Here is a 23968-nt window from a genome sequence, read left to right as displayed (position 1 = left end):
CTGGGTTCATCTCACTGGGGTGTGCCAGACAGTGGGGGCAGGACAGTGGGTGCAGCACACTGTGTGCAAGCTGAAGCAGGGCGAGGCATCGCCTCACCCGGGAAGCGCAAGGGGTCGAGGAATTCCCTTTCCTAGTCAAAGAAAGGGGTGACAGATGGCACCTGGAAAATTGGGTCACTCCCACCCTAATACTGCGCTTTCCCAACGGGCTTAAAAAATGGCATACCAGGATATTATATCCTGCACCTGGCTGGGAGGGTCCTACGCCCACGGAGTCTCGCTCACTGCTAGCCCAGCAGTCTGAGATTAAACTGCAAGGTGGCAGCGAGGCTGGGGGAGGGGCACCCGCCATTGCCGAGACTTGATTAGGTAAACAAAGTGGCCGTGGGAAGCTCGAACTGGGTGGAGCCCACCACAGCTCAAGGAGGCCTGCCTGCCTTTGTAGGCTCTACCTCTGGGGGCAGGGCACAGACAAACAAACAGACAGCAGTAACCTCTGCAGACTTAAATGTCCCTGTCTGACAGCTTTGAAGAGAGTAGCGGTTCTCCGAGCACGCAGCTTGAGATCTGAGAATGGGCAGACTGCCTCCTCAAGTGGGTCCCTGACCCCTGAGTAGCCTAACTGGGAGGCACCCCCCAGTAGGGGCAAACTGACACCTCCCACGGCTGGGTACTCCGAGACAAAACTTCCAGAGGAACGATCAGGCAGCAGCATTTGCGGTTCACCAATATCCACTGTTCTGCAGCCACCGCTGCTGATACCCAGGCAAACAGGGTCTGGAGTGGACCTCTAGCAAACTCCAACAGACCTACAGCTGAGGGCCCTGTCTGTTAGAAGGAAAACTAACAAACAGGAAGGATATCCACACCAAAAACCCATCTGTACGTCACCATCATCAAAGACCAAAGGTAGATACAACCACAAAGATGGGGTAAAAACAGAGCAGGAAAACTGGAAACTCTAAAAATCAGAGCACCTCTCCTCCTCCAAAGGAACACAGCTCTTCACCAGCAACAGAACAAAGCTGGACAGAGAATGACTTTGACAAGTTGAGAGAAGGCTTCAGATGATCAAACTACTCCGAGCTACAGGAGGAAGTTCGAACCAATGGCAAAGAAGTTAAAAACTTTGAAAAAAAAATTAGACGAATGGATAACTAGAATAACCAATGCAGAGAAGTCCTTAAAGGACCTGATGGAGCTGAAAACCAAGGCATGAGAACTACCTGACGAATGCAGAAGCCTCAGTAGCTGATGCGATCAATTGGAAGAAAGGGTATCAGTGATGGAAGACGAAATGAATGAAATGAAGCGAGAAGAGAAGTTTAGAGAAAAAAGAATAAAAGGAAATGAACAAAGCCTCCAAGAAATATGGGACTATGTGAAAAGACCAAACCTATGTCTGATTGGTGTACCTGAAAGTGACGAGGAGAATGGAACCAAGTTGGAAAACACTCTGCAGGATATTATCCAGGAGAACTTCCCCAATCTAGCAAGGCAGGCCAACATTCAAATTCAGGAAATACAGAGAACGCTACAAAGATACTCCTTGAGAAGAGCAACTCCAAGACACATAATTGTCAGATTCACCAAAGTTGAAGTGAAGGAAAAAATGTTAAGGGCAGCCAGAGAGAAAGGTCGGGTTACCCACAAAGGGAAGCCCATCAGACTAACAGCGGATCTCACGGCAGAAACTCTACAAGCCAGAAGAGAGTGGGGGCCAATATTCAACATTCTTAAAGAAAAGAATTTTCAACCCAGAATTTCATATCCAGCCAAACTAAGCTTCATAGGTGAAGGAGAAATAAAATACTTTACAGACAAGCAAATGCTGAGAGATTTTGTTACCACCAGGCCTGCCCTAAAAGAGCTCCTGAAGGAAGCACTAAACATGGAAAGGAACAACCGGTACCAGCCACTGCAAAAACATGCCAAATTGTAAAAACCCTCAAGGCTAGGAAGACACTGTATCAACTAATGAGCAAAATAACCAGCTGACATCATAATGACAGGATCAAATTCACACATAACGATATTAAGTTTGAATGTAAATGGGCTAAATGCTCCAATTAAAAGACACAGGCTGGCAAATTGGATAAAGAGTTGAGACCCATCAGTGTGCTGTATTCAGGAAACCCATCTCATGTGCAGAGACACACATAGGCTCAAAATAAAGGGATGGAGGAAGATCTATCAAGCAAATGGAAAACAGAAAAAGGCAGGGGTTGCAATCCTAGTCTCTGATAAAACAGACTTTAAACCAACATAGATCAAAAGAGACGAAGGCCATTACATAATGGTAAAGGGATCAATTCAACAAGAAGAGCTAACTATCCTAAATATATATGCACCCAATACAGGAGCACCCAGATACATAAAGCAAGTCCTGAATGACCTACAAAGAGACTTAGACTCCCACACAATAATAATGGGAGACTTTAACACTCCACTGTCAACATTAGACAGATCAACGAGACAGAAAATTAACAAGGATACCCAGGAATTGAACTCAGCTCTACACCAAGGGGACCTAATAGACATCTACAGAACTCTCCACCCCAAATCAACAGAATATACATTCTTTTCAGCACCACACCACACCTATTCCAAAATTGACCACATAGTTGGAAGTAAAGCACTCCTCAGCAAATGAAAAAGAACAGAAATTATAACAAACTGTCTCTCAGACCACAGTGCAATCAAACTAGAACTCAGGATTAAGAAACTTACTCAAAACCGCTCAACTACATGGAAACTGAACAACCTGCCCCTGAATGACTACTGGGTACATAACGAAATGAAGACAGAAATAAAGATGTTCTTTGAAACCAATGAGAACAAAGACACAACATACCAGAATCTCTGGGACACATTCATAGCAGTGTGTAGAGGGAAATTTATAGCACTAAATGCCCACAAGAGAAAGCAGGAAAGATCTAAAATTGACACCCTAACATCACAATTAAAAGAACTAGAAAAGCAAGACCAAACACATTCAAAAGCTAGCAGAAGGCAAGAAATAACTAAGATCAGAGCAGAACTGAAGGAAATAGAGACACAAAAAAAACCTTCAAAAAATTAATGAATCCAGGAGCTGGTTTTTTGAAAAGATCAACAAAATTGATAGACTGCTAGCAAGACTAATAAAGAAGAAAAGAGAGAAGAATCAAATAGACGCAATAAAAAATGATAAAGGGGATATCACCACCGATCCCACAGAAATACAAACTACCATCAGAGAATACTATAAACACCTCTACGCAAATAAACTAGAAAATCTAGAAGAAATGGATAAATTCCTTGACACATACATCCTCCCAAGACTAAACCAGGAAGAAGTTGAATCTCTGAATAGACCAATAATAGGCTCTGAAATTGAGGCAATAATCAATAGCTTACCAACCAAAAAAAGTCCAGGACCAGATGGATTCACAGCTGAATTCTACCAGAGGTACAAGGAGGAGCTGGTACCATTCCTTCTGAAACTATTCCAATCAATAGAAAAAGAGGGAATCCTCCCTAACTCATTTTATGAGGCCAGCATCATCCTGATACCAAAGCCTGGCAGAGACACAACCAAAAAAGAGAGTTTTAGACCAATATCCTTGATGAACATTGATGCAAAAATCCTCAATAAAATACTGGCAAACCGAATCCAGCAGCACATCAAAAAGCTTATCCACCATGATCAAGTGGGCTTCATCCCTGGGATGCAAGACTGGTTCAACATATGTAAATCAATAAATGTAATCCAGCATATAAACAGAACCAAAGACAAAACCACATGATTATCTCAATGGATGCAGAAAAGGCCTTGGACAAAATTCAACAACCTTCATGCTAAAAATTCTCAATAAATTAGGTATTGATGAGACACATCTCAAAATAATAAGAGCTATCTATGACAAACCCATAGCCAATATCATACTGAATGGGCAAAAACTGGAAGCATTCCCTTTGAAAACTGGCACAAGACAGGGATGCCCTCTCTCACCACTCCTATTCAACATAGTGTTGGAAGTTCTGGCCAGGGCAATCAGGCAGGAGAAGGAAATAAAGGGTATTCAATTAGGAAAAGTGGAAGTCAAATTGTCCCTGTTTGCAGACGACATGATTGTATATCTAGAAAACCCCATTGTCTCAACCCAAAATCTTCTTAAGCTGATAAGCAACTTCAGCAAAGTCTCAGGATACAAAATCAATGTACAAAAATCACAAGCATTCTTATACACCAATAACAGACAGAGAGCCAAATCATGAGTGAACTCCCATTCACAATTGCTTCAAAGAGAATAAAATACCTAGGAATCCAACTTATGAGGGATGTGAAGGACCTCTTCAAGGAGAACTACAAACCACTGCACAATGAAATAAAAGAGGATACAAACAAATGGAAGAACATTCCATGCTCATGGATAGGAAGAATCAATATCGTGAAAATGGCCATACTGCCCAAGGTAATTTATAGATTCAATGCCATCCCATCAAGCTACTAATGACTTTCTTCACAGAATTGGGAAAAACTACTTTAAAGTTCATATGGAACCAAAAAAGAGTCTGCATCGCCAAGTCAATCCTAAGCCAAAAGAACAAAGCTGGAGGCATCACGCTACCTGATTTCAAACTATACTACAAGGCTACAGTAACCAAAACAGCATGGTACTGGTACCAAAACAGAGATATAGACCAATGGAACAGAACAGAGCCCTCAGAAATAATGCTGCATATCTACAACTATCTGGTCTTTGACAAACCTGACAAAAGCAAGAAATGGGGAAGGGAATCCCTATTTAATAAATGGTGCTGGGAAAACTGGCTAGCCATATGTAGAAAGCTGAAACTGGATCCCTTCCTTACTCCTTATACAAAAATTAATTCAAGATGGATTAAAGACTTACATGTTAGACCTAAAACCATAAAAACCCCAGAAGAAAACCTAGGCAATACCATTCAGGACATAGGCATGGGCAAGGACTTCATGTCTAAAACACCAAAAGCAATGGCAACAAAAGCCAAAATTGACAAATGGGATCTAATTAAACTAAAGAGCTTCTGCACAGCAAAAGAAACTACCATCAGAGTGAACAGGCAACCTACAGAATGGGAGAAAATTTTTGCAACCTACTCATCTGACAAAGGGCTAATATCCAGAATCTACAATGAACTCAAACAAATTTACAAGAAAAAAACAAACAACCCCATCAAAAAGTGGGTGAAGGATATGAACAGACACTTGTCAAAAGAAGACATTTATGCAGCCAAAAAACACATGAAAAAATGCTCATCATCACTGGCCATCAGAGAAATGCAAATCAAAACCACAATGAGATACCATCTCACACCAGTTAGAATGGCCATCATTAAAAAATCAGGAAACAACTGGTGCTGGACAGGATGTGGAGAAATAGGAACACTTTTACACTGTTGGTGGGACTGTAAACTCGTTCAACCATTGTGGAAGTCAGTGTGGCGATTCCTCAGGGATCTAGAACTAGAAATACCATTTGACCCAGCCGTCCCATTACAGGGTATATACCCAAAGGACTATAAATCATGCTGCTATAAAGACACATGCACACTATGTTTATTGTGGCACTTTTCACAATAGCAAAGACTTGGAACCAACCCAAATGTCCAACAACGATAGACTGGATTAAGAAAATGTGGTGCATATACACCATGGAATACTATGCAGCCATAAAAAATGATGAGTTCATGTCCTTTGTAGGGACATGGATGAAACTGGAAACCATCATTTTCAGCAAACTATCTCAAGGACAAAAAACCCAACACCGCATGTTCTCACTAATAGGTGGGAACTGAACAATGAGAACACATGGACACAGGAAGGGGAACATCACACACTGGGGACTGTTGGGGGTGGGGGAAGGGGGGAGGGATAGTATCAGGAGATATACCTAATGCTAAATGACGAGTTGATGGGTGCAGCACACCAACATGGCACAGGTATACATATGTAACAAACCTGCACATTGTGCACATGTACCCTAAAACTTAAAGTATAATAGTAAAGTATAATAATAATAAAGTTAAAAATAATAATAATAATAATAATAAAGGTACCTACCACAAAAAAAAATTCCTAACTAATACACGGTAGATGAGGGTTAAATACTCATTCTCTATAGTAGGAAGTCAATATGATGTCTAAAGATTTAAAGACCAATAAATAACATGTTGAAGCATGTTATTTACTTGGAAACATGACAGTAAGCACCTGAAGAAATAGCTAAAAGAATGAAAACTGGATGCCACTGAGGAGTGGAAATTGAGGAAGGGTGGGGCTGGTGACTGCTATTTTTCTTTTTCTTCTTTTTTGAGACAGGGTCTTGCTCTGTTGCAAGGCTGGAATGCAGTGGTGTGATTACAGCTCACTACAGCCTTGACGTCTTGGGCTCAAGCAATCCTCCCACTTCAGCCTCCCATGTAGCTGGGACCACAGGCATGTGCCACCATGACTGGCTAATTTTTAATTTATTTTTATTTTTGTAGAGATGGGGGTCTCCCTATGTTTCCCAGGCTGCACTATTTATTTATTGTAAGCCTTATAGTAGGGTCTCTCAACATCAGCACTACCAACATTTTGGGCCATATAATTCTTTGTTGTGTGGGGCTGTCCTATGCATTGTCTATCAGTGTTTCTGGCCTCTACCCATTAGATGTCAGTAGCAATCCCCCTTTTCCCCAATTGTGACAACTATAAATGTTTCTGACCATTGCCAAATGACCCTGCAGGGCAAAACTGCCTTTGGTTAAGAACCACTGCCTTATAGTGCTATTTTTTTTTAACTTTTAATAATACTGTAAATGTACAATTTTCATAAAATTAATTACGGGTAAAGAGACAGTATGAAAGAAGCTAGACGGAAAACTGCCAAATGTCATTTCACCTTTCAAACACCTCTCACCCTCCTTTCACTGACCTTCCCCTAAGCCTAAGAATCTCACTCCTTCCCTCCCAGCCAAGCAGCACAGACAGAGCAGACACTTACCACCTAGAAATGCACACTCATAATGGCTGCAGGTCTTGTTTATGCTTTGAAGGATAAGGTTATTGCCAGCCCCTTCCTGTGACACTTGAAAAACCTCATTCAGAGGTATTAAAGTAATTCTTTCACTTTCTTTATCAAGAAAGTTTTCAATGTCAACTCCAAGGCATGTGTAGATGGATAACACAGTGAGCTGGTCATTAGCAGCCTGAGGTTTGGCTGAATATGCCAAGGTAAAATGGCCAAACCTGGCTTGGTTTAGCCCTCCAAATGTAAATGAAGTGCCCTGGCTTGTTCTATATACCACAGTTTTGGAACTGGCCTCACAAGGTCTTCTCAGCAACTGCAGGGCTCTTGTCAGGTAAAAGTGGAAAGCTTTGAACTGGAAGCCATAGATATAATCTTCTCGAGATTGGCCAGCCATCTTCACAGCTTCACTGAACAGATGGTAAAAGGGAGTTTGCTCTTGAGCTTCGGAAATATATGCCATCAGGGCTATTCCATGGTTATCCTTAAAATTCATAGGGAGAAAGATTTGAGTCTTTCGGGCTGCCCATTTGGCTTTTGCATTTTCCCACACAGTATCTAATTGCTGGTGGCTTGCTTTTTCCTCCTTTAGCAGTTGGGGAACGTATTTAATTTCCATCCTGTCCATACATTTCAGGTATTCATCATCAAACGCATTATCTGCCATGTCTAACACTTCAGCTGTCACCTTTAAAGGAAAAAGAAATTAATACTCTTGAAATAAGAAATTTAGTGAGTATCATTTTCTCTCACATTATTACCCCCACCTTCTCATATCTTGCCAAAATTATCTCCTTACTTATAACCAATTTTGAGTAGGTTTTTAAGCAGGAAGTATATTCCATTGCTGTTGATAACTTTTCTCAGCTGTGACATATTTGTGTGAAAGAGTAAATGTCAGTGGGTGAGAGGTATGGGTGAGATTGTGCCTGTAGCTCATTTATCTGGACATTATGGTACAGAGCAGAGAACAATGAATGTGAAGCTAAAGAAATGGGTGGCAGTCCTGGCTTTGAACATCTTAGCTAGATTTCTTTGACCCTTCAAGGCTGTTGGGAATTTGAAGTATCATATGCAAAATATTATTCATGACCTATAACACATAATGACAAACATTACTCCTTTTCCTTTGGGGTTGCCCCCTCCCTTGTCCATATGGCCTGGGTAGAAATGATTTTGCACCTCCTGGATAAGCAGGTGATCTAAGTCTAGCAATCAGAGCTCCCAGAGGAAAAAAATGGATCTTTCTTCCTCTAAAGCTATAAGCTGTAAGGATAATATTGACCTAGGGCTTCCAACAGTTATTCTTTAATCCCATGGAGAATTCTGTCTTAAAATAAAGCAACAAATAAGGCTTGCTGAGCTGAGAGTTAGAGACGAGGCCCCGAAAACATACTTTAGACGCTGGGCCTAACTGTACCTAAGACTGTTTTCTTCACCAGTTGTAAGAATCAATAAATTCCCTGTTTGCTTCAGCTAGTTTGAATTGTATTTCAGTCACATACAACTGAAGAGGCATAATACCACATACAACTAAATTATACATATACATATGTTCACATACCATAAGAAGCAGGGTGGTGTAATGTAATTAACACCACTTTGAAGCCAGGCAGATCTGAATTCAAATCCCATTTGTTACTAACTAGGTATGGGAAAGTTACTTGACATTTCTAATCCTCAAGTTTTCAATTTTAAAAAAATGAGGATAAAAGGCCGGGCGCAGTGGCTCATGTCTGTAATCCCAGCACTCTGGGAGGCCGAGGCGGGCAGATCATGAGGTCAGGAGTTCAGGAGTTCAAGACCAGCCTGGCTAACATGATGAAACCCCATCTCTACTAAAAATACAAAAATTAGCTAAGCATAGTGGCAGGCGCCTGTAATCCCAGCTACTCAGGAAGCTGAGGCAGGAGAATTGCTTGAAACCGGAAGGCGGAGGTTGCAGTGAGCGGAGACTGCACCACTGCACTCCAGCCTGGGCAAAAGAGCAAAACTCCATCTCAAAAAATAAAAAATAAATTAAAAAATGAAGATAAAGTGGAGAAAATAATATTTTAACTATGGGATGGCTGTGAGAATTAAATTACATAATGAATATATGCAAAGCCCTTTGCCCCATGCCTGGCACATATCAAGTCTTTAACATACCGTGGTTATTATTACTTTTTCATAAGGTCTTTCTCCAGTGTGATGTGGTTATTTTCTATTATTTCATGCTAGGAATATATATATTATACTGTTAGTTCCTTAAGGATAGGATCTGTATCGTTTTTATCTTTGAATCCTACACACCTAGCACAGAACCTGACAAAATAATTCAAGTGAACTAAATTAGAACCCTGTACTCTGGCTTATGGATCAAAAAATAAGATGATCAAATCTCCCCAGGAATACCATTTATGGGTTCCTACAAATAAAAGGATAATGCCTCTTCCATTATTCTATACTTGTATGGTGCATAGTTGCATAAGTCTGCTTAGGGACCTCAGTTGAAGACTTTATAGACACATTTAGCCAGAAGCTGTTAAAGTTACAGAATCAAAAAAAAAAGTTACAGGTTCTACGTGAATGATTCTTAAAAACTCTCTCTGTGTGTGTGTGTGTGGGTGTGAGAGAGAGAGAGAGTGAGAGAGAGAGACAGAGAGAGACAGAGATACTAACTTGTAAAAGCAAAACAAAACTTGCTTCCATATCCTGCTCTAGGTATCTCCTTTCCCATCTTTCTTCTCTCCCTCACGAACAAACATCTTGAAAGAGATGTCTATCCTTGCCATCTCCACTTCATTTCCCACTTATAGCTCAACCCTCGCCATTATGGCTTCCCACCCATTTCTCCACCCAAACAGCTCTCACTTAAGGGGGCATTTCTTCTTAGACTCTTTTGCAGACCGAACATATTCCAATTAGCCACTAAATGTTGGAGTTTCTCAAGGCTACATATTTTCTAACTGTCAACTCTACGCTCCCCAGGCAGTTATATACATGCTTACAGTTTCAATTATGATCTAAATATATCTGATCCATCCTGTAAGTGCCAGTCCTATATATCAAATTTATCTGCCTACTTAACACCTCCACTTGAATGTTCAAAGACCCTTCAAATGTAACATGTCTAAGACGAAACTTACAATCATACAGACACAACGACCTGGTTCTTATTTAAAGCCATCTATTTATTTGTGAACTTTTCCTACATATTTCCTTCTCAGACACACTGTGTGGCCCCTCTATCACTAGGTTTAACAAACATCTCCAGAGTTCTTTCTATACGCCAGGCACTAAGTGTTTGGCAACCTTGTGAGGTAGGGTACTATTTTTAGCTCCCCGCCTTATTTTTTTACAAAGATGAGGAAACTAAGAGATTGAGACTTACATGGAATTGGAATTTGAACTCAGGCAGTCTAATTCCAGAGTCTTGTCCTTTTTTTTTTTTTTTTTTGAGACGGAGTCTCGCTCTGTCGCCCAGGCTAGAGTGCAGTGGCACTATCTCAGCTCACTGCAAGCTCCGCCTCCCAGGTTCACGCCATTCTCCGGCCTCAGCCTCCCCAGTAGCTGGGACTACAGATGCCCGCCACCATGCCCGGCTAATTTTTCTGTATTTTTAGTAGAGACGGGGTTTCTCCGTCTTAGCCAGGATGGTCTCGATCTCCTGATCTCGTGATCCGCCTATCTTGGCCTCCCAAAGTGCTGGGATTACAGGCATGAGCCACTGCGCCCGGCCGTCTTGTCCTCTTAACCGAACTGTTCTGTTGCCTCTAAAGAATCAGAATGTTTCCAATTATGAAGAACATGGACATTTATGTAGCACTTGAAAAAGAGTGTAATTCTGTCTTCATAACATTTATAAAAGGTTAAACAGAAAATCATTAACACCATTTTACAAATGAGGGAACTGTGCCAGCTTCAGAAACTGTCTTGATTACTAGCCACAGAGAATTCTGCCATGGAAGTCATTAAGACCCCCATAAGTCCTGGGTTTGTAGGTCAGTTTCCTGACATGGGAATTTGAGCTTCAGGAGATCAAATCACTGCCATCTCATAGCCAAGAAATGCACTTTCCTCTACAGCACAGAATGTACCAGAGTGCAGCTTGGGTGCCAATGCCTGATTTATCTTCAAGACTTCAACACCGTATAAGACACCAGACCCTGAAAACACCTCCCACATTCCTTACATTATATCAGAGTTGATCTACTGTGTTCCTGTCTTTTCCCTATGCCTCTAACCAGTCTCCAGATGTCTAATTTTAGACATCAAGTCTTTCTGGCCAGACACCATAGCTGATTGTGTATTTTGTATGGTGCGTGCCTTGAGCAGTGACAAAGTTCATAAATGCCACCACTATTCAGGGACAACTGAACAGATACTAAAAAACAGGTACAAAAGGCTTGGTGAACAAGCTGATTATACTCCTCTGACATAACCACTGAGAAAAAAAGCCCATACTGATGAAATTCAATTACCAAAAATTTCTTACAAAAATATGGAAATGACCTAAAGGTCAAGGAGAGAAACTGGCTAAACAAATCATGAAACAATTACAGAACAAATATACTTAAATTATGTTGCAAGAGTATATTGAAAACCAAATCAAAACCACAATGAAATACCACTTCATATCCTCTACGATGGCTATAAATGATGAAAAACCAAGTAACATGTAACACAAGGATGCAGAGATATTAGAACCCTAATATACTGCTGGTGGGATTGTAATACCGTGCAGCTAGTATGAAAAAGTTTGGCAGTTCCTTAAAAAGTTAACATAAAATTACCGTACAACCCAGCAATTCCACTACTAGGTGTATACCCGAGAGAAGTGAAACATGTTCACAACAATAGGTAATTTTGTTATGAATCATAAATCATAACCCCCAAATTCATTCTTACATATGTATTTCCTATATATAAGTAAACTTTACTCTGTAATGCTACCAAATAACCAAATAGTGTTTGTAGTATCTCAATATGTCAAGACTATATGATTAGAAAAGTTTTTAAAAAGAAAAATAAAACACATGTTCACACAAAAACTTGTGCATAAATGTTCACAACAACACTATTCATAATAGCCATAAAGTGGAAACAACCCAAATGTCCATCAGCTGATAAATGGATAAACAAGATGCGGTATGGCCATAAGATAGAATATTACTTGGCTATAAGAAAGAATGAAGTACTGATAGGACTCCTGAGAACATTATGCTAACTGAAAGAAGCCAGACACAAAAGGTCACATATGTATGATTCCATTCAGGCGAAATATCCAGAATAGGCAAAACCATAGACACAGAAAGTAGACAGTGGTTGCCAGGGAATGGGGGATGGAGAAAATTGGGGCTGACTGCTAATAACTACAGGGTTTCTTTTTGGGTTGATGGAAATGTTCTGCAATCAGGTAGTGGTGATGGTTGCAGAACATAATGAATATACTAAAACCACTGAAGTATACAGCTAAAAATGGTGAATTTTTATGGCATGTAAATTATATTTCAATAAAAAACATACTGCGACACAGGCAACAGGATACACAATGATTCTATAGAAAATGGATTAGAGTATTAAATTCAAAAAAGGATAACAGTTTAAGAATTTAAGATATTTTTAAAAAGCCATCTAAAATGGTGCACAAATACCCATAAGTAATGTGGCAGCTAACAATGTGGGGGAAAAAATCAAGTGAAATATTATATTTTACATAAAAATATATTACAGGATGCTTAAAGAATCAATTGCAAATAAAATCATAAAAGTTCTGCCAGAAAAAAAAAAGTGAGAAAATGGTCATTAATTAAAAAACATGTAATCAAACAATGCAGCATTATCTTATTTGGAGAAAAACATATTTTCAGAATATCTGATGACATGCGAGACATGCAGCATAGTATTAACTTAAAATGCAAAGAAAAAATACTATGTACAGTGTGAACCCATTTTTGTAAATTAAAAACAGCATACACATAGAAAAAAGCCAAGAAGCCTGTATACACCAACAGGTTGGGAATCATTCCCTCTGAGTGGAGGAATTATGAATAATCTTTACTTTCCTCTTTTTGCTTAATTTTAATTTTTTCAACTTTTTACAGTTAACGTGTCACATATTTAAAATGAAAAGAGCTACTTATAATAAATTAATTTACCTATCCTACCTACTTTCATTTCCACCATCAAGCCACACAGATGCCTCAGGTAATGTTATATCAAGAATTTCCATTCCAGGCCACGCGCGGTGGCTCACGCCTGCAATCCCAGCACTTTGGGAGGCCAAGGCGGGTGGATCACGAGGTCAGGAGATAGAGACCATCCTGGCTAACACGGTGAAAACCCGTCTCTACCAAAAATACAAAAAATTAGCCAGGTGTGGTGGCAGGCGCCTGTAGTCCCAGCTACTCCGGAGGCTGAGGCAGGAGAATGGCATGAACCCGGGAGGCGGAGCTTGCAGTGAGCCGAGATCGCGCCACTGCACTCCAGCCTGGGCAACAGGGCGAGACTCTGTCAAAACAAAAACAAACAAACAAACAAAAACACGAATTTCCATTCCAATAACCACATGCTTCACATTCCCAACATTACCTGGAAAATGTCCACTAGAATCATGATTGCCAGCAGCATGGTGACTATTTCAAAATGTCCTGTCTTCATTTTTCTCTTCTAAATTAAAATAAAGAAACTTCAATTCAGTAGACTCAAAAGAGAGGTGTAGGGAAGTAGAATAGGATGACACTGTGCATTTTTTTCATTTAGAATGTGAGTGGATAGCATGATGGTCAGAAAGTGATTATCAATAAATTCCTAACGGGCTACAAGAGCCATTAGGCTTTTATCTAGCGGTCTAATGTTCTCATTCTACAGACAAGGAAACAAAAACTCCTTAGAATTTCAGTGATTTGCTCAAGATAAATCTGTCCATTTCCATACTCCTCCAGACATGTCATCTCTCCCACCACAGTCACTGGGAGTCATATTCTCTTCCCATCTCTAAATCTCCCCTCAGCATGCACAGGAAATAACACAATCAGACTAAAAAACAGCAGTCTCAAATAGCTCCCAGTTTCTAAGAATTCCCCAGGAATATGTCCATGCACATTATCCATTCTTCTATCCTCTTTGCACATTAAGTCATGCCCTTTTGAGTGGGACAGAGGAGATGATGAGGCCAGTAGTGGTACAAAGAGGAGATGATGAGGCCAGTAGTGGTACAAAGCAGTGGATTGTCAGAGATGGCCCCCTTCCCACAAATACAATCAAGAGAAGCCCGAGGGTAAAATAAGTGTCTTACATAACTTTCTGAAAGCGGGAACAAGAATAAGAAGGAACTGGGTAGGCAGCAATTCTAAGATTATACAACTATTGGCTGAATGCCTAATATTCATCCCAGTATTTATGATAAGGTAACTCAAATGAAGCTTCTATTTTATCCTACCAATCACCACATTCTGGATTCTAAAAATGAGAATGAACAGCACAGGGGAAGGGAGATAGTCTTCCTTTTTATAGATCATTTTGGCCTCAATTTCCCATATTTCTTCAGAAGCAGTTTTGTTTTGTTTTTACTAAAAATACTAAAATATAGTACCAACATGCTACTTTGTGTTAAACTTCTCTTTCCAAAAAAGATTTGAATATAAGATGATAGATATCTGTCACAAGGCAATATGTTTTAAGCAAGCTTTGGATCAGGATTTTCCTAAAAATTGTTCATTTCTTTAGTCTGAGTGTAAGTAAGTCAAAAGGTTTACCTGGCTTTTGTGCCTTTGGAGGAAGTTTAAATGATGCTAGGCCTCAAACTGACTCCCGACACTCTCAGTTGTGGTAAGCGAGTCTTCAGGATGGGATGTTGTTGACAGTGAGAGCTGAGACAGGAATGCTTTTCTTTTTATAAACACCCCCAGCAGTAGCTTGGCAGTGGCACATTACGCTACTTGTGTTCTGCTATTTATATCTGGCCCCCCACACTATGCCTTGGAATCACTGCTGTTAACACTTTAAAACTCCAAGAGGCTTGTAAAGCCATAGCAATTCCCTTTAGCCACACAGCACATTCAGTTCTGAGCCCACAGTTCTGGGCTTCTCTCAGAGAGAAATGACTTCCCATTCCTAATCCTTTGACACTGAGATATCAAACTAAAGCATGGATTTTACTCTAGGCTAAGTGATTCACATAACTAGGGAAACTTGCTTTGTTAATCACTGGCAATGGTGACAGCTATCACCATTCGCTCAACTAGCTTACTGTATTTCAGGTACCTTGTCAGGAGTTGGGATACATAAGCAAGTAAAACGAAGTACTAAAAAGCACTCACAATCTAATAAAAAACATGAATATGCATACGTAACCAAATTACAACATGTTAAGAATCCCAAGAATAGACAAAGTCCAGTGACAACATTAAGGAGGGAAGGATTTGGTAATGCCTGCAACTACAGCTGTCATTTGAGTAACATATATATGGTAAATAAACTGACTGCAATGCTGAGGAACACTTAGGGTTCACTGACTGTGGATTTAAAAAACACAAAAATGTCCTAAGACATTCACGCATACATACACCAAAATACATTAATAGAATGTTGATATTAGCACTATTCATAATAACCCCCAAACTGGAAATCATCTAAATGTCCATCAACAGTAGAATGGTTAAACTGTAAGTGAAATTTTATATAGCACTGAAAATGAACAAATTCTGACCATATATAACAATGTGGATAAATCTCATAAAAAAAGTTTTGAGTAAAAAAAGAGATACAAGCATGTTTATACTGTATGATTTAATTTATATCAAGAACAAAATTAGGCAAAACACTTCCAAGACATGAGAAGTCAGAATAGTGGTCACCCTGGGTAGTAGCTAGTAACTGGAAAGGGCACAGAGGAGCATCTGAGATGTTAGCTGGGTTCTGCATTTTGCTATGGATGCCAATTACATTGACAAATTCAGTTTGGGAAAATTCGCTGAGCTATATAATTATGATATGTGTATTTTTTTGTACACACATATATTACTTCAAGAAAACATTTTAAATTATCATGAAATACACCTATATTTACAAAATCCAACTCTACTCTTTAGAATCGAGATACTTTCCAACCTTTCCCCACCTCACTGGCTTGGCAATCCAAGATTAAATACACAGCACAGACTCACTCCCAGAAATACTATCATTTTTTTAAAAGTAGGAGTTTGGTTACAAAGAAAAAAGAGAGTTTGCATGTTTTCAGGCCTTAGGCTCACAATAACCTGCTTTTAAATCCCAGGCATGTAGGCCTTCAGGAAATGAGGTAGAGAAGTTCTCCTGTCGCTGGCCTCCATTCCTGTTTTGTTCCAGTTTTTAACTAAATTTCTTTCATTCATTCATTGAACAAATATTTGAGTCCTTAAAATGTGCTAGGAACTGTTTTAGGTACTAGAGCTAAACCAGTGAACAAAATGGATAAACATCTTGCCTTTGTGAAGTTTATATTCTTGTGAGAGAAGGTAGTCAAATAACTAAAATAAGTACGTAAATTATGCAAGTATGTTAGAATGTAGTGAGTGCTATGGTTTTGGCTTTTGTTTATAAGTAGCACAAAGGAGACTAGGAGTGCACGGAGTGTTTGCAATTTAAATTGGATTGTTAGGGAAGACTCACTGAAAGGTGGTATTTGAGCAAAGACTTGAAAGAGATCAGCCATGAAGACTGTGGTAGTCAAACACAGTGAATAGCACGTACTAAAGCCCTGAGACAAGAGAATGCCTACTTTTGTTTGAGGAATAGTAAGCAGGCCAATATGGCTGGAACATTAGAGTAGTACAAGATAAGGTCAGAGATGTAAGGGGGTGGCGGGAAGACCATGTCAATCTTTGTAGGCCACTGTAAGAACACTGGCTTTCACTCTAAGAGAAAAGGAGCAAATCACAGGTTTTAAAAAGAGGTGTAACATGATCTGATTTATTGTTTAAGAGGATCACTCTGGCTGTTATGCTGAAAATGGTCTGTAGGGTGAATGTAAGAAGACTAATTGACAGGTTATTATAATAATGCAAGCAGAGATTATGGTGGCTTGAATCAGGAAGGCAGCATTAAACGTAATGAGAAGTAGATGTGTGTATGTGTGTTGCTGCTGTTGCTGAGGTGGTATGAAGTGGATCTCTGAGTGTATGTTTATGTTGTTGCTTTGTTGTTTGTTTGGTTGTTAGAAACAAGCCATTTTTATTTGAGCCTGTTAAAAATCTGACTTTTGTAGATTAGACACAGTATTTCCTGATATGATAAAGAAAAGCATTTGTGGGTTCTAAAAGTCTACTGTATTTTCAAAAATGTAATAACTCACAAAAAAGTAAATGGAAATGATCTATAAAGTTATCAATTTATTATACAGTTAAAGTGCTTGTAATTTCAGAGATTTAGGGAGCCAGGGCAGGAGGATGGCTTGAAGCCAGGAGTCTTGGCCTGGGCAACACAGGGAGACCTTGTCTCTATAAAAAAATTTTAAAAATTAGCCAGGTGCAGTGGCACATGCCTGTAGTCCTAGCTACTTGGGAGGCTGAGACAGGAAGATCTCTTGAGCCCAGGAGTTCCAGATTACAGTGAGCTATGATGGTGCCACTGCACCCCAGCCTGGTCAACAGAGCAAGACCCTGTCTCAAAAACAAAAACAAAAAAAATGTTTAGACTGAAATGCAGGATATAATTTGAAGATTGAGGCAATAGGATGCACTGACAAACCAAATGTGGGCTGCAAGAAAAAGAGGGGAGTAAAGAATAGTTTCAAGATTTTTAGCTTGAATAGCTGGAAGGATGGAGTTGTCATTGATTGACATGGAGAAGATCGTGTATGGAAAAAGTATCCTGGAACTCAAGTGAAGACAATATTTACAAAAGAAAGGAAAGATCAAATGTGTTAAAAGCTTCTGATAGGTGAAGTAAGATGAGGACTGAGAACTGACGATTGGATTTGGCAATGTCGAGGACATTGAAAGTTTTGATAAGAGCAGGTCTGATAGAACAGTGGAGATGAAAGCCTGGTTAGAATGGCCTAAGAAAGAGTGAAAAGAGGAATTGGAGACATTGGAGATGGTTGATATCTTTGACTCTTTCAAGGAGTTTTTCTATAAAGGACATAAAAGGAATGAGGCAGTATAGCTTGATGGTGGGACCGGGGAAAAGGTAAAGAAGAGAGTCCAGGAATTTTTTTTTTTTTTTGAGATGGAGTCTCACTCTGTCACACAGGCTGGAGTGCAGTGGCACGATCTCAGCTCACTACAGCCTCCGCCTCCCTATCTCGGCTCACTGCAGCCTCTGCCTCCCCAGTTTAAGTGATTTTCCTGCCTCAGACTCCAGCGTAGCTGCCCACCACCAAGCCTGGCTAATTTTTGTATTTTTAGTAGAAATGGGGTTTCACCATGTTGGCCAGGCAGGTCTTGAATTCCTGGCCTCAAATGATCCACCTGCCTTGGCCTCCCAAAGTGCTGGGATTATAGGCATGAGCCACTGTGCTTGGCCAGAAATATTTTTAAAGACAGAAAAAAATCAGCATGTTGGATATGATCTAGTAGATGGAGGAAAAAACTAATAATATAGCAGAGAGAGGGTAGAATGATTGGGTCAATCTTCTTGAGTAGGCAAAAGGGGATGAGACATAGCATACAAGCAGATGAGGTGGCCTTAGATAAGAGCAGGAGCAGTTCATCTAATATGAACAGGAGGAAAGGCACAGTATATTGGCAGATGCTGGAAAGAAGTGGGTTGTAATAAAAATTCTTTTCTACTTGCTTCAATTTTCTCAAAAAAGTAGTAACAAAAGATGATGGTTTAAGTGACAGAGATTTGAAGAAATTGGAGAAAGAATGAAATAGTCATCTAGAAAAGGAGAAGAGTGAATGCATTATGATTGCTGGGCTGCATTAAGGGCCTACTTGAATTTAAAATGAAACCACTTAAGATGGTTGTGTTTTTCTCCAGCTACATTCAGTTCCATGGTAGATGCAGACTAAGCTAAATTGGATTGAATAAAGACTGTAGCTTTTTCAAGCAAGGATAAAATGATTATTTTATTGAATGATTACGGGCAAAAGATCTGAATTGACACTTCACAAAGGAAGATATATAAATGACAAACAAGTAGAAAACGATGTTCAACATTATTAGCATCAGGTAAATGCAAACTAAAACCACTACACATCCACTAGAATGGCTAAAATTAAAGACTAACAACATAAAATGTTGATGAGAATATGGAGCTACTGAAACTTTCATACATTACTGATGGGAATGCAAGATGATACAGCTATTTTTTAAACAATTTGGCAGTTTTCATAAAGTTAAACTTATATATTTACCATATGACCCAGTAATTCTACTTACAGGAATTCATTATACTTAAAAGAAATTATTAAAGTGTATGTTCACACCTGTCAAATGTTCACAGCCAGTTGATTCATAACAGTCAAAAGGTAGGAACAACCCAAATGTCCATCAACTGGCAAATGGATAAACAAATGAAATAACACTCAGCAATAAAAAGGAACAAATGTCCTCAAAATGTTAAACATAGGGTTACTACATGATCCAGAAATTCCACTCCTAGGCATATATCTTGGGTATATGCCCAAGATCCAGAAATTCCACACTGAGGCCTACATCTTGGGTATGTTCACAAAATAACTTGTGCACAAATGTTCATAGCAGTGTTATCTATAAATATAATAGTCAAAAAGTGGTCTAGATTTCAATCCAAATGTCCACCAACCAGTAAATGGATATACAAACTGTGATATACCCACACACTGGAATATTATTCCACCATAAAAAGGAATTAAGGCCAGATGCGGTGGCTCATGCCTGTAATCCCAGGACTTTGGGAGGCCAAGGCAGGCGGATCACTTGAGACCAGGAGTTCGAGACTGGCCTAGCTAACATGGTGAAACCCTGTCTCTACTAAAAATACAAAAATTAGCTGAGTGTGGTGGCGCGTGCCTGTAATCCCAGCCATTAGGGAGTCTGAGGCAGGAAAATCGCTTGAACCTGGGAGGTGGAGGTTGTAGTGAGCTGAGATAGTGCCACTGCACTCCAGCCTGGGTGACAGAGACAGACTCTGTCTCAAAAAAAAAAAAAAAGGAATTAAGTATTGATACATTTACATGAAATGTCCAGAATAGACAGATCTATACAGACAGAAAGTAGATTAATGATTTTTTTAGGGCTGGACATATACTGGGGAAATGAGGAAGACTGTTAATGCATACTGGGCTTCTTTTTAGAGTAATGAAAACATTTCATCTCCCCAAAAAAGTCACCACATGTCCTTTGTATTCAATCTCCTCCCTTCACCCAAGGCTCTGGAAGTCACTGATCTTCTTTGCCTTTCCTAGCATGACATGTAACTATTATCATACAGTCAGTATGTAATTTTTTATGACTAACTTCTTAGCATAACAATATGAAATCTATCAATGTTTTTGCATGTATCAGTAGTTCTAAAAATGATTGCAGTGATGGTTGCACAAATCTGTACACACAATAAAAACTATTTAAGCCACGCACAGTGGTTGGGGTAGCTAAAGGAGGATCACTTGAGCCTAGGAGTTCAATGCCACTGGGGCAACACAGTGAGACCTCATTTCTTAAAAACAAAAACAAAAAAAAAACCCATACAAGTGAATACATGAATGAATATTTTTTTCTTTTAAACTTTTATTTTAGGCTCAAGGGCACATGTGTAGGTTTGTTATATAGGTAAACTCGTGTCAGAGGGGTTTGTTGTACCAATTACTTCATCACCCAAGGTACACAACAGTTATTTTTTTCTGATCCTCTATCCTCTTCCCCTTCCCACCCTCCACCCTCAAGTAGGCCCCAGTGCCTGTTGGTCCCCGCTTTGTGTCCATGTGTTCTCATGATTTGGCTTCCACTTACAAGTGAGAACATGTGATATTTGGTTTTCTGTTCCCGCATTAGTTTGCTAAGGATAATGGCCTCTAGCTTCATCCATGTTCCTGTAGAGGACATAATCTCATTCTTTTTTATGGCTGCATAGTATTACATAGTGTATATGTACCACATTTACTTTATCCAATCTTCCTTACTGAATGGTATTGTATGTGAATTATATCTCAATAAACACGCTTTGAAAAAGAATAAACTATTAATACATGCCACAATATGGGCATGAGGGAACATTTTTTGGGTGATGAAATGTTTTATATCATGATTGTAGTAGGTGTTACATGATGATATACATTCATCAAAAGTCACAGAACTGTACACTTCAAATTTGTGAATTTTATTTATATAAATAATACCTAAATAAGGCAAATTTTAACAAACAACAACAAAAACTATCTTGCCTACATACTCCCTGAAATTTGTGTACCCCCAGATATATATGTATCCCAATGTGAAGACTACCACAGTAAAGTATCTGTAATGCAATGGCCCATGAAAGATGAGGAAAGAGAACTAGGTGAGTCAAAGGAGCCTAGGGTTGTGGTAAGATAAATACAAGGTATTTATATCTTAGGGACTGGATGCCAAGGCAGGACATTACAGTAGTGAATGCAAATTTCTATCATCCAAGGACCAAGCAGGATCAGATACCTCAGGGAAGGCCAATGACCACTAGAGGTCAGCACCAGAACAGGCTATTTCTTCAATGGCAGGCCACTGGTCTTAGGAAGAAAAAGAACTCTGAATTTAAATATTTATTCAAAGAAAACTGTTTCAACTTAGAAGTGACTAAATTTTAATTGACAAGATTAAATGTTTTTACTGTTACCAAATTTTAACTGACAAGATTAGTGTTTTACATGGGGGTTTGTGAACTACGTTGATTTCCAATAAAGAGAAATACATATTCCTTTTTGCCCATGATTCCTCACACTATGACATACTGACACTGGGAAAAATTGTAGTTTGTTCTTTGTTCTCTGTTAGTTCTAGCTGTTAGTCTGGTCTCCAGCGATGGTGACATTTAATTGCTAGCTCAGTAACTTAGTATTTTTTATCGATTTGGGGAAACTGGTTGCTAAATTCCCCCATCATAGCCTCCTGGCATTGGGCATTCTAAAGACAAACCATTTCTATGCCCTCTCACCCTGTTCGGTGGGCCTCCCACAAACTCAAGATGCACTCCTTTGCCCTTGGTGGGCATCTTCCTACAGAAGATCATAAACTGGTTTGTACCCCAGTTACCTTCCCTAAGCCCAAAGGGAAACCTAGGAATTCTATCATGACAACTTTGATTTTAGGTAAACTGGAGAGAATCTTTTGTCCTTTCCCAATTCATTCTGCTACCTTGTTATGTTCAACTTGTTAAATATAATGCTTTTTCTAAGAGACCTTAAAAATTCTCCAGTTTGCCCAAGTGATGGTGGCAGCCACTCCAGTTGGCCTGCCATCATCCCAGCTGTGGCAGGAAGGTGTGGCCAGGGCTGCCTGTTCCACAGAGCAGGCAAGAGCCCTACCCTCCTGGGCAGGGGGGCAACTGCCCAAACTATGGCAGCAGACTCAGGTATCCCTGCACTCTTGGGGGCCTGGGAAGGCCCCGCTGCCCTCACAAGCTTAGAAGTGCCTGCTCCCACTGCTTGGCTTCTCCCTGCTGTTGGCTCCTGCTCCAATATTGGAGCAAAGTCAGGCTGAGCCTGGGCATCATGAGCAGTGGGAAGCAGAGTCCCAGGTGGGTCTCTGGTAAGGTCCCTCTGTCAGGTCAGGGAGGGCCTGAAGGCTGGGGCCCGGGCTGCCAGTTCCATTGACTGGAGTGGACACTGGTGCCTTTTCCAGGCCTGCCCATGACCACCCATGGGCCAACCAGTGTGCACTTCCTCCCCTCTGAGGCCCATAAATAGCTGGGCTCAGCCAGAGCTGAGCAGATGACGGGATGACCAGCAGCAGAGAGGAGCTACCGTCTCTGCTAATTACCCTCTCTGCTAATAGCTTCAGAGACCTGCAGAGACTGCCAAATGACCTGCCTGCAGAGAAGAGCAGACCTCAGGATGACCAGCGAGCAGAGAGGAGCTACCCTCTCCAGGACCTCCTCTCTGCTGAGAGCTGAACACTTGACAGACGACCTGCCCGCACACAGAGGGGAGCTACCCACTGTCTGTCTCCTTCTGAGCAGTTCTAGCACTAAATAAATCTCCTCTTCTTCTTCCTCACCCTTCATTTGTCTGCATACCTCATTCTTCCTGGACACAGGACAAGAAATCGGGCAAAGGCCCCACTGGCAACAGAGGTTTACAGGGGAAGAATATCAACACCCAAAAGATCCTATAACACAAGGAGAAGTACGAAAAGAAAAAATCTCTGCTGCTAAAAGATTCCCTGAAAATTACTAGGGTGTTTCTAAACCCCTACATCAACCCTTTGTAGGGTTTCAGTCCAGAGGAGCCACAGGAGTCTGAATTCTCTTTTCTCCTTTTCTCTGTTCTAGAATCAGGTCTTCTACTCTCAATTCCTGTTAGGCATACTTCCTATGTGCTATTTCTTTCACCTTTATCTTATGTACTTCTTATTCTGGCATTATCAACCTTTTCCTTCCTTCAGACCACTAAGGATAATCTTAAAGGTTACGGAGTACAGACAGGCTTTATAAAGGGAATGAAACACATATCTATTTAGTATTTTCAAAATAATGCATATTATCCCTACACCATTCGATATATAACGATTATATTGCCTTATTATATTTAATATATTGATGCTATATAATACAACATATTTGTATATGTATATATTATTATAATGCAATATATTATTATATTTGTGGACACATCCTATTGGTAGATTTTAGGCCTCTAGGCTTTAATTCTCAACTTTCTTTCCCCCTATTGCAGTGAGAGACACACATTCTTATCAAGGACAGGGAGTCTCTATGGCAATGATTTCAATGAGTGTGTGTGTGTGTGTGTGTGTGTGTGTGTGTGTTGGAGGGTTATATCAGAGTGTGGGAG

At 40.0% G+C, this 23968-nt stretch overlaps 1 protein-coding gene across 8 annotated transcripts in view; it reads right to left on the bottom strand.

The window, feature by feature from the left end:
* Window positions 1–23968, bottom strand: part of ART3 (ADP-ribosyltransferase 3) — a 116656-nt gene that overhangs the window by 29879 nt on the left and 62809 nt on the right. For 6 of the 8 annotated variants that reach the window (XM_030819003.1, XM_030819009.1, XM_030819007.1 and 3 more), the window contains exons 1-3: window positions 14777–14903; window positions 13611–13688; window positions 7014–7725 (exon numbers count right to left, since the gene is read on the bottom strand). In XM_030819003.1, the coding sequence (XP_030674863.1) occupies window positions 7014–7725; window positions 13611–13679 (781 nt within the window). In that variant the 5' untranslated portion in view covers window positions 13680–13688; window positions 14777–14903. Of the gene's footprint in view, window positions 1–7013; window positions 7726–13610; window positions 13689–14776; window positions 14904–23968 lie in introns of those variants that run through there. The other 2 variants (XM_030819004.1, XM_030819005.1) reach the window with 1 other exon arrangement.

The sequence above is a fragment of the Nomascus leucogenys genome, chromosome 9 (genome assembly GCF_006542625.1).
Source record: "Nomascus leucogenys isolate Asia chromosome 9, Asia_NLE_v1, whole genome shotgun sequence".
In the NCBI taxonomy this organism is placed as follows: Eukaryota; Metazoa; Chordata; class Mammalia; order Primates; family Hylobatidae; genus Nomascus; species Nomascus leucogenys.
The sequence above is the reverse complement of the archived record's forward strand: the minus strand, read 5'-3'. Positions and strand labels throughout refer to the sequence as shown.